Source organism: Haliotis rufescens, unplaced genomic scaffold (assembly GCF_023055435.1).
Source record: "Haliotis rufescens isolate VD_foot unplaced genomic scaffold, xgHalRufe1.0.p SCAF_28, whole genome shotgun sequence".
Classification (NCBI taxonomy): domain Eukaryota; kingdom Metazoa; phylum Mollusca; class Gastropoda; order Lepetellida; family Haliotidae; genus Haliotis; species Haliotis rufescens.
The window spans coordinates 2,487,951-2,500,266 of NW_025963979.1; the positions used below are offsets into that span (position 1 = coordinate 2,487,951).

Here is a 12,316-nt window from a genome sequence, read left to right on the forward strand (position 1 = left end):
TTTGGAAGACAGAGCATGCACGCAGGGCCTTCGCCCCCTTGGTTTTTCCCTCTCCCCAGGGCATGCTCTGTCTACCAAAACCTCGTAAGCGTGTTTTCTCCAATCCATAACTACCTGTCCCTCTAGGAGACACTTCAGGACCAGACTACAACTTACCTGTCCCTCCAGGAGACACTTCAGGAAGTGTAAAGCAACAAGCCGACTTTCTGTGTTTACTTGGGGTTGGAGGAGGTCACTAATGTTCTTCCATAGTGCCTCTATTGCATTCTGGAACAAACAGTATGGAGTCAGAAAAACTCTTTATCTTCTGACAATAAAGTATTGGAAATTTTAGTATAAATTGTATATATATATATTCTTATCCTATCTCACAGTTTGCATCCTTTGCATATCTTCATCTTCTTCGATCCTAAGTGGAAACGAGTTTGAACCATGTTTCCAGCTTCAAAAACAAAAACATTCATCCGAACACACCCCAGCATCTCCATGGTTTCGACTAACAACTGGGTCAATTACGTGCTCCCATGCATGGTTAGCTTGCTCAAGCTGACCACGTGGGTACCTCTGCCAAACCATTCTCTTTTGCAGAGAAGGGTAGAGAAAGTGAGATACGGGGATCATCGGGTGGGCATATCATGTGTAAGATAGGTTAAGTATATAAATATATAATTTAAACTAAAATTTCCAAATTTTTATACATATCCTATCTCACACTTTGCATTGATCCCACGGTTGGATGGTGGGCCGTAGATACCCTATCCTGCATAGACTACAACCGTGAGATATACACGAGGAAGCAGGATCTAGACCGTGTTTATTTTGAATTGTTGATCAAATTGTTTAGTGTCTTAAAAACAGGAACTTGTGAGCGGCAAAAAACACACAATCAACTGGTGTTAACAATGATCCTGATACGTTTTGCTCAAACGAAACAGCATGAGATTGGGAATAAATGTTGAATGCTTTTTCGCGTATGTCATCCTGAACAGGCATCGATCTTCAAACAAAACACAACACTATATCTCCCTAGGACAATAGGGTGTGCTAGGTTTGGTAATTCTTAACGCTTCATCAAGATAATCAAACACATTCAAGTGCATGAAGCAAACCAAGACCTTCAAACCAAACCCTACATCAATACCCAAGGCAGGGGTGAGCGGAATAAAGGTTCAGGACACTGTTCTTAGTTTATGAAGGACTGCGCCTAGTGGTGACTTCGCAGGTAAAGACTAAAAAAGTCTCTTTAGACAAGCTAATCCAGCCTACAAAAGGGACCTGGCATGGTTTTGAGTGTGTCTCGAAGTCCTTCTCTGCCAGTGGCTCATAATCACAGGAAACCAGATGTTGCAGAATATAGTTCAGGATGTTATGAGTGGTTGAGTGAGTGAGTGAGTATTGTTTTACGCCGCTTTTAGCAATATTCCAGCAATATCACGGCGGGGGACACCAGAAATGGGTTATGAGTGGTTGAAGCTGAGGTAGAGTTGAAATGTCATGAACAGGACAAAAGGTCTCGAAGGCTGTCCACTTTTGATCGTAAAGGCTTGTGGTAGATGAACGATGAGCTGCAGAGATGGTCTTTGCTACTGGCTTGGCGCAAGACGCAGAGATGGAGTGTTGCTAGGGACGGATGGAGCCACTGAGGTTGAGACTGAAGGAGTAGGTTGATGCGGAGCGGAAGAGGATGGAATCGTTCATGGGTGAGACTGGGAACCAATTGCGTGTTGGCCAATAGGGTGCGAGACAGGTGACTGGTGGCCGCTAAATTCTGCAGGACTTGGAGAAGGATCCCTGTTGGCGGAAAGGCGTAGACTTTGAGACCCTCCCAGGAAATTGCCAACACATCATGATCCCAAGCTAGAAGCAGGATAGCTGAGCTTTGAAGCGGGTGGCGAAGAGGTTTACTTCTTGGGGCCAATAAAGTTGGCAAATCCAATGAAACAGTGTTGGGTGAAGAGACCACTTGGTCGGTGATGGTCTGTCTGGCATAGGATGACACTCTGAACAACGGAGTCCAACAAGAACTACCGTGACAATCACAACACAAGGAGTGAGGGTCCGACATAGAGTATGTCGGATATTGTCTATCCTTTTTGGCCATAGTTTAGGCAATGTTAATTCACTGAAACTTGGCAAAAGACAAAAACAAAGAACTCCTCAAAGTTGTCAAAACACTTCACCACATGAAAAAACGATGCGAAAGAAGCGATGAGAAACAGAAAGAATTGGCAGAGGTACACACGTGGTCAGCTCACGCAAGCTTAACGTGCACTGGAGCACGGAATTGACCCAGTTGTTGGTTGTAACCATGGAGATGCTGGGGTGTGTTCGGTTGAATGTTTTTGTTTCAGAAGCTGGAAACATGGTTGTAGCACGGTTAAATATAGGATCTAAGAAGTTGAAGATATGCAAAGGATGCAAATTGTGAGATAGCATAAGTTTAAAAGTTTGATTGTATCATGCCTCATGCCCACACCCTACGGATGATTTGTCATCTTGTTATAGCACTATGCAAGGCTGGAATCAATAAATGCTATAACATATGTGTGGCATAAGTGTACATCAATGAACTGGAACATGACATGCATGCTCCTTACATTAAGTGTACAATGACAGTATTGTTCTCCATTATAAATTTTTAGGCCACGCTAAGTGCTATTGCGCTGGTGTGGATAATGTCACTTGTTTCCAATAACCAACATCACCTAGCTTCAGATAATTTGTGGAGGTGAGTGACTGCTCCTTATGTAATAGAGGTTGTATTCTTAGAATTATTCACAAAGAGAACTATTGTTTGATAATACCTTTGAATACTAAGGGTACAACAATACACCAATATTCCAATGCATCGCGATACTTGACCCACGATATGATACATGATACACGTGGGCCTATTTATTGATACGCCATGATACAGAATGCAAATCTTAAGTCGTGTTCCCTCGCCATTGCCCTCTTCAATAAAGAGCTAACTCGGTATTAGCGCACGGTAATATGGTTCCCAGATCTTACTTACATTTTTAATAAGCATAAGTTTTACACAGACACCATGTTCTTCCCCATCTAAAAAAACATTATCAGCTGATCACCGTGAGCAAGAAACACAGGAAATACCAGTCAACAAATTCGGACTGAAGAACGCAATTCAATCCCATTATTATATTATCTGGTTATAATAAAAGCATGTTCATTGTATATCTGGACTTATGTTTGTAATAAATTTAAATGATTTTATTCAAAATTTTGTTTAATATTTACATCAATTTTTCTTTTAATCGTGTGTGAAGTGATCGATACATCGTACAACTCACCGTTTTTTACAGCAACCACTGTCAGATTACTGTTATTGACGCCTTGAAACAAACTTTAGTTGCCAGAGAATGGATACACATATCATAAATGCCATATTTTGACACGTTAAAATTCATATTTGTGGCAATTTGTCTATTTTATGTCAACACAACGTTTTCACAAAAGAAATACATGTAGTGCGGTAAGTCCCAACGATGACTGGTCAAATTGTTCCATACATAAAAATATCCTGCAATAGCAATCACCTGAACCAAAGTGCTACGCTTATCATGTGCTTATGGTTTTTATAATTTTAAATATATATATTCAAAGCTGCAACTAAAGTAACACAATACTGGTATATATTATTCCTGATAAAACAGTAATTTCTGATACAAATTCTTCTGACCATTTCATAAAAATTCTTTGAAATTGTATCATTGGGTACTTTTTAACTGAATAACTGGTAGATTGGGAGAACACATGTGTACAGCCGATTGCTATTTCCGGGTTAGTTTACAAGAAAATACACACAGTAATCTTAATCTCTGCATATAAACCAATGCCTATGAGTGCAGGAAATATAATATTAATGGTAAATCATTGTGTCTGGTGATGTTTTATATGAAATTTCATATTATTATTGACCTAGTCTGTAATACCCATTCGTTCACCTAAATTCTCTGAAGGGGTACGATGTGTTTCTTTAAAGCGCATGACACTCGATAAATGTTTTTTACACTATGAAACATAAACAACTAATATTCTAATTTTTTTCCAAATTCTGACACGTACATCGAAGATTGTGTTAGGTAGGCAGAGCATGTACTGATGTGTTGGTCATCTTCCCCCCATGACTCCACCTCCATTTAGACTCAACAAACAGAAGACATTGTCAGTGTCCAGAGGGCATCACTGTCCCCACAGTGTTGACATTTCAATTTTTTTTAAAAAGAACCTGAAGTTGAACTATTCAGACTGTGAAGTACATTGATTATTTTCTGATGTTTTGAAATTTGAATTGTTTTGAAAGAAGGTTAGAGAAAGTTCCACTTTGAAGCTTTACAACTTCAGTAGTCTTGTAATTATAAAACAAGCATGAAATACTCATGTCCCCCGCCAAAATGACATGTCCGGTTGTGTTCAATGCATTAGCTCCTGTGAACTATGTTCACTGGGCATTTTTGTAAATGGCCTAATTGCAGCACTAAAAAAAGTTATTACTGGTGTTGTTTTGCCATCTGCAGTTTATGATAGAATATGTAACTGTATTTGTAATGAGTAAGGATGAGACATATGGACGAACAACTTCTTTATTACAATTATTAGCGATGGTTTCGGTGTAGGTTCTAACGCCCTTATAAAGCAAGTGAAGTACAGAGTATGGTTGACAAGAATATATACAGGATAGGAGGCAGTGTTTATACAGTTGAGTAGGTTTAAGATCAGTTACACTATTGTATTTGTAATGAGTTGTGTTTCTGCATGAAGTTAGTCAGTGAATGCAACAACCGTGTCCATGACACTTTTGGAGGAACATTCACACAAGCAATGCAGAAGGAAACTCGAATGCAAACTCGAAAAATAACTTTTTTTTAAATCCCAAACCATCAAAAGGCACCAGTTCACCACTAGACCTATCTATGTGCCAAGTTTAGTGAAGAAATATGATACGGTTTTCAAGATCTGCTCTGGAAACGAGGACTACCGTCATTTTCAGTCTAAATCAAAGTTGTTGCCACGGAAACTCAAAAAGAATATTTTTTTTAAATCCCAAACTATCAAAAGGCACCAGTTCACCACTAGACCTATCTATTTGCCAAGTTTGGTGAAGAAATATGGTATGGTTTTCAAGATCTGCTCTGGAAACAAAATGTGACGGACAGATGGACGGAAGGATGGAAGTACGGAAGGACGGACGGCACCCATTCCTATATCTCCGTTCCACTTCGTGGCGGGGGATAATAATGTTGACTGTTCCAAACTCATGAAAGGTCCAATCTTGACATGTCTTGAAACTTAACAAATGCTGGAGTACTGGAGTACTGATATCTGTTTTTATGTATTCTTGTGTATCAAGATACGTAGCGTATCGTGATTGGAATATCAAGATACGTATCCTATCATGACCTGCATGTATTGTTGCAGCCCTATTGAATACCCTAACTCTAAATACCATTGCCCAGAATACACCAGAGAGAAAGTGAGTGAGTGAGTGAGTGAGTGAGTGAGTGAGTGAGTATGGTTTTACGCCGCTTTTAGCAATATTCCAGCACGGCAGGGGACACCAGAAATGGGCTTCACACACCAGAGAGAAAGATGGGATCTGGTATTTAGTAATCCTGAATAGCGGACAGCAGTGAAATATATACATACAGAAATGACAAGGAAAATGAATACGACCTGACTCTTTGTCAGAGAGTACAGGTTTTTTTTTCATTTCTTTGACATCACTTCTGGTATTATGATGTCACGTCTAAGGTTAAACTGATGTCACTTCCATTTCTGTGGGTGATCCCTTCCGGTTCCAATGATGTCACTTCTGGTAATCTGATGTCATATCTATTTTTGATGAAACTCCATCCCAGCATCAATTCTGTTGAACGCCTCAAGATCTCATAATATGAGTACAGCCGATAACCAGTGATCTGTGCAACCTTGTCTGACAAATTACCTAAAGCCTCACTTACCTTGTAAGTTTGTATTTGCTGGAATCTTCAAATCCCCCTCCTCCCCCTCTTCAAATTTCTCAAAAGAAAAGGGGGACAGAGCTACTGAGAAACTCTAACCTGGGATGCCACTAATTGTCCAGTGAATATAGCCCTCCCAGAGCAGGTTGGATATCAACAAAAATTTAAGTTTGAGAATGTATTGTGAGATTTCCATTGACAACTTGAAACGACTTCTTCAACAGAGTTCCAAGATGCTAAACTAGTTGGTGGGGCTTGGCAGGTCCCCAGTGTTGACGTGGATAGATGTGCATGATGGTAGCTGTTATTTATAGTGGTCTTTAGCGATCCTTATGATAGCCTCTGTGATGTCTTTATAGGACGATGGCTAGCAGGAGATGAACAATCGTTTTCTTTGTCTTCTAAGCATTTCAGTAGCTGTTAGGAGTTGCTGCAGAGCTCTAATTGGACACAGGAGTCTTTCCAATTCAGGTATATCCTAGCAGTCAAAGTGCCTCAGACTGGTATCAGCAATAAACTCTGTCCATAACTGTGAGTCATAATGCTCCAATCCAATGAGTGGGTGAGGAGAAACTGATTGCATGTGACTCTGACCTTAGCAGCCATGGGAAGGAGGAAAGCAGTCTTCCTTGAAACCTGTAGGAGTGCAGCTTTTGTCAGAGGCTCATATGGTGTCATATGGATGACAGGACGATGGACAAACTTAATTTTGGGAAAGTTTGGGGTTTAGATATCCTCTCGTAGGAAAGACTTCCTAAGTTGATTGAGTACTGGGTGCGTACCTATGGAGACACCATTATGCTAGAGAAATGAGGGCTGGGACGAGTCCAAATTTACTACCCCGGTACCCGCCCCTCTATAACCTGGCCCTACCAAGGAACCTGCTGTAGCTCTTAAGTTTGGCACAAAATGTTCATTTAGAATTGAATTGAGCCCTGTCAAAAAGTGTTTAGATATAGTATAAAATGATCTGATTGTGTATACACTGAAGTTGACTGAAGCTTTGTCTTTACTCAATCACATAAAAAGTCAGAAGGAATGTGCCCATAGTCAGAATGAAATGCGAACACCAGTGACTTGTACTTGTGTAACCATGGAATTTATTGTTATTGTCATGTTACCCGTCTCAGTCTTAGTCTAAATGTCTTATCCTGTCTCAATGAAATCTGCTACAATAGGTAAGGTAATGTCCACGTTTCCCAATCTTCTTCCTCTCTGCCACTGACAGAACTTATTACATCTGGTGTCACATATGGCAGAAGTAGGTCTCCATGAGAGTGCCACTACTTCAGAGACAGGGGACTCAGAGAAACAGGATAGTCCATCCAATTCATGGATAGGGCATCCACCTGGTACTGGACTGACATATCACCAGAAGGATAATGAGAAAGGGGCAGAGATCAAGATCATTCTGTTGTTATTGTCTTGTTCTTCCGGGAAAGACAATCTGCCAGTATGTTAACTTTTCTGGTACATGACGAGCTTTGCAAATCTGAATAAACGTATAGTCTCCCTAAAAAAAATTGTGTCAGGAAACTGGTGTTTTGCTGGATTTGAGCTTGATCCTGATCTGCAGGGAGAAAGTCGTTGATGTAGCTGTGTAGCCTGACTGGACATACGTGTGCAAAGCCTATAATCGGTGTGGTTACTCAAGTGAAGAGTCATGGCTATAGATATGCCAAATGAGAGAACTAGAAACTCGGATCTCCATCTGTTGACCAAAACTGGAGTGGATAGCAGCATGAAGATTTGCATCCTGTAGATCTAGGCTGATTCATAAGGTTTGAGTGAGCAAGTGGCACTTCGAAAAAGTTAGGTACATTCAACCCCCGTGCCTCTGAAAACAGGCTTGCCTCTTCGCCTATGGCATTGTTGAAAATAAGAGCAACTCTACACAGTGAATTATGGCGCCTTAGACGACTGGGCCACCCGTGCACCCTCCAGCAATGTGATTGACTGAGAGGCAACAACTTTCTTGACGAGCTCAGATATCTGTGAGCGAAGTTGGTTGAGGAAATAACGCCTCTGAGTAAGGACAAGTTTGCCTGACATTCACATTTGGGGAGACAGAAGATTATGCTGCATCTTCCAAATGCTACCCATGGCACAATGGATGAACCAACTTGATCCTATCTCACCTGTATCTCCTGGCAAGTCCTTAAAATCCTTGTGAAGGGGAGGTAACATGTGGTGTATTCCTGACAAAAACCAACTGATGTAAGCTCCGATATTCATCATTTGCCTGTTGACTGTGAAGGACAGCCACAGTGAAGTGTTGAACTTAACCCCAGTAGAAACCGGTTCTAGCATGTGAGGTGTAGAAACATTCATGTCATTGGGTTGTACCCTAGGCATTAATTGATAAAGCCCCTTTTAATTTCATTGAAACAGTTTGGGACAGGTGCCAGATTCTCACCCTAAGAACCATACCTGGGACTTTCGTAATCATAACCCAGTGCATCATGATGATGAGAAATATAAGGCTGAGGTAAACAAAGTAGACAGGAGGATCAGAAGGCGCACTTCTGGACACCTTCAAGCATGGGTTAGACACAGTGGCAGCAGGCTTTCCCACCTCAGAGCATGACACCTTCAAGCATGGGTTAGACACAGTGGCAGCAGGCTTTCCCACCTCAGAGCATGACACCTTCAAGCATGGGTTAGACACAGTGGCAGCAGGCTTTCTCGCCTCAGAGCATGACACCTTCAAGCATGGGTAAGACACTGGCAGCATGCTTTCCCACCTCACGGCATGACACCTTCAAGCATGGGTAAGACACAGTGGCAGCATGCTTTCCCACCTCACGGCATGACACCTTCAAGCATGGGTTAGACACAGTGGCAGCAGGCTTTCCCACCTCAGAGCATGACACCTTCAAGCATGGGTTAGACACAGTGGCAGCAGGCTTTCTCGCCTCAGAGCATGACACCTTCAAGCATGGGTAAGACACTGGCAGCATGCTTTCCCACCTCACGGCATGACACCTTCAAGCATGGGTAAGACACAGTGGCAGCAGGCTTTCCCACCTCAGAGCATGACACCTTCAAGCATGGGTTTAGACACAGTGGCAGCAGGCTTTCCCACCTCACCGCATGACACCTTCAAGCATGGGTCAGACACAGTGGCAGCAGGCTTTCCTGCCTCAGAGCATGACACCTTCAAGCATGGCCATGACACCTTCAAGCATGGGTCAGACACAGTGGCAGCAGGCTTTCCCGCCTCAGAGCACAACACCTTCAAGCATGGGTTAGACACAGTGGCAGCAGGCTTTCCCATCTAAGAGCACGACACCTTCAAACATGGGTTAGACACAGTGGCAGCTGGCTTTCCAACCTCACCGCATGACACCTTCAAGCATGGGTTAGATACAGTGGCAGCAGGCTTTCCTGCCTCAGAGCATGACACCTTCAAGCATGGGTTAGACAGAGTGGCAGCTGGCTTTCCCGCCTCAGAGCACGACAACTTCAAGCATGGGTTAGACAGAGTGTTAGACAGAGTGGCAGCTGGCTTTCCCGCCTCAGAGCATGACACCTTCAAGCATGGGTTAGACAGAGTGGCAGCTGGCTTTCCCGCCTCAGAGCACAACACCTTTAAGCATGGGTTAGACACAGTGGCAGCAGGCTTTCCCGCCTCAGAGCACAACACCTTCAAGCATGGGTTAGACACAGTGGCAGCAGGCTTTCCCATCTAAGAGCATGACACCTTCAAACATGGGTTAGACACAGTGGCAGCTGGCTTTCCCACCTCACCGCATGACACCTTCAAGCATGGGTTAGACACAGTGGCAGCAGGCTTTCCCGCTCAGAGCATGACACCTTCAAGCATGGGTTAGACAGAGTGGCAGCTGGCTTTCCCGCCTCAGAGCACGACACCTTCAAGCATGGGTTAGACAGAGTGGCAGCTGGCTTTCTCACCTCAGAGCATGACACCTTCAAGCATGGGTTAGACAAAGTGGCGGCTGGCTTTCCCCCCTCTGAGCACGACACCCTCAAGCATGGGTTAGACAGAGTGGCAGCTGGCTTTCCCGCCTCAGAGCACGACACCTTCAAGCATGGGTTAGACAGAGTGTTAGACAGAGTGGCAGCTGGCTTTCCCACCTCACCGCATGACACCTTCAAGCATGGGTTATACACAGTGGCAGCAGGCTTTCCTGCCTCTGAGCATGACACCTTCAAGCATGGGTTAGACACAGTGGCAGCAGGCTTTCCTGCCTCTGAGCATGACACCTTCAAGCATGGGTTAGACACAGTGGCAGCAGGCTTTCCCACCTCTGAGCATGACACCTTCAAGCATGGGTTAGACAGAGTGTTAGACAGAGTGGCAGCTGGCTTTCCCACCTCACCGCATAACACCTTCAAGCATGGGTTAGACACAGTGGCAGCAGGCTTTCCTGCCGCTGAGCATGACACCTTCAAGCATGGGTTAGACACAGTGGCAGCAGGCTTTCCCACCTCTGAGCATGACACTTTCAAGCATGGGTTAGACTGAGTGGCAGCTGGCTTTCCCACCACAGAGTGCTTCATCCTACCCGGGTAGGAAGTGGAACGGCATTCCTTCCCTGCCTTACCTTATCCTGGCATTAGGATGAAGGTCACAAGCAGACGATGGGTTGATGCATGAGGGGGAGAGTCCATCTTTACAATTTGCTCAACAAAACAATCTACTTTTGTGATTATATTTTCTTTAGAAAAAACCCAGAGGAATAGTACTAATAGGTTTCGGTTTAACTTTGAAAACCGTACAACAAATAAGTTGAAAACAAACTAAACGTGTGCTAACTTCTCTGAAAATGTCTTCTGTTGACTGTATGCACGGAAAGAACACAGGCACAGGCCCCACCACACATGTGCAGTAGCAATGGGAGTGAGATAAGGTTTTCCTAAAGGCTAATTAAGAAAAGCCGACAGTGAAGAGGACATCTATTTAAAATATGAAGGATTTCATAGTGTGATGATATCCAAACTATGGGATTTATGGCTATGATGTAATAGAGGTAGGGTATACCATACTTTGGAAATTGAGAATGGACGTCATAATAAAATCCCAAGAAATTTAAGAAAATGCAAACTTTGTAAATTAGACTGTGTTGAAACCGAGTACCACTTCCTGCTTATTTGTCCATCATATGTCAAGTTACAGCAACTATATCTCAAAGCAAAGTTCTATTGTCATCCTAACATTCATAAATTTAATATGCTTCTGTCATCACCAGATACATATATTATTACAAATCTAGCCAAATATCTATATTATGCAAATGAAGTAAGAAATGCGAAACTGAAAGCTTAAAACCTGTCTGTACTCACCTTTTGTACACAAAGGCCTGTGGCCTATATGTATTGGAAATAAAATGATTGAGAGGTAGGGTATACAAAGAAATGCTTACTTTTACTTGACAAGCAGGATAGTTTGGGCTTTAGTAAGGGACTTGCTGATTCAGCCTTACCTCCTCTAACCTCTTCTTCTTCACTGTGTCACTGAGGTCACGGATGGTCCGGATTCGATTGTTGGCAGGACTCTCAGGACAGATCTCCTAAACATGGAGTACAATGATAGGTCAAAAACAATGCTCTATACACTCTATACAACATGATTGGACATGATGACAGACAAACTTATTTTCAGGATGCCAGTAATGCTGTAATGTATATAACCAAAATTTCCATTTCATTTCACTTTCTATATTAAACATTAATCTCAGATGACATCTCTTGGTATTAGTGTTACATGTTGACAGGTCTTTTGTTCATGATATGTTGATTTCAGAATACTTTTCAGAATATTGTCTGGATGGTGTCTTGAATTGTGTTTGCTTTAGAGCTCTATATCATTTACAAAAGTTGCAAGTTTCATAATTCAAATGTTTTGAAAGAATTTAATCAGGTTAATAAAAAAAGCAAAAATATTATTTTCATATTTTTTTGTGAAAGAAATATATATTAAAAGCAGTAGTCATTGTGCTATATCATTCGTATCAATATTTTTATTAATCTACTTCTTCAAATATCATGATTAGTCTCACTTTTATAAAAACAATTACTGTTGTTCCTAGTTCTGAATACTATAATCTTACTTTCATCTTGTAAATTAGCAATCTATAGTCTGGAAGTTAATTTAAGGTACCAATGTTTACTACAATATCTGAAAAACTATTGGACCTACTCCAGTCAAAGTTGGTATGAGATTATTAAACAGTCATACATAACTGGATATTACATTTAAAGACAATCGGTGCATGAATAACAAATTTCTCTATTTAGCTATCACTATATTTCATCAACAACCAGACCTGTTCATCACGGGTGGAACAAGCATTCATTGTAACAGCCATCTG

General features: G+C 42.0%; 1 protein-coding gene across 5 annotated transcripts in view; it reads right to left on the bottom strand.

The window, feature by feature from the left end:
* LOC124123002 (tuberin-like) overlaps nucleotides 1-12,316 on the bottom strand; it is a 253,029-nt gene that overhangs the window by 219,042 nt on the left and 21,671 nt on the right. For all 5 annotated transcript variants that reach the window (XR_007222962.1, XM_048402652.1, XM_048402651.1 and 2 more), the window contains 2 exons: nucleotides 11,429-11,515; nucleotides 157-267 (listed from right to left, as the gene is read on the bottom strand). Coding sequence is in view for 4 of the 5 variants with exons in the window: in XM_048402652.1 (XP_048258609.1) it covers nucleotides 157-267; nucleotides 11,429-11,515 (198 nt within the window). In the remaining variant the exon portion in view is untranslated. The remainder of the gene's footprint in view (nucleotides 1-156; nucleotides 268-11,428; nucleotides 11,516-12,316) is intronic.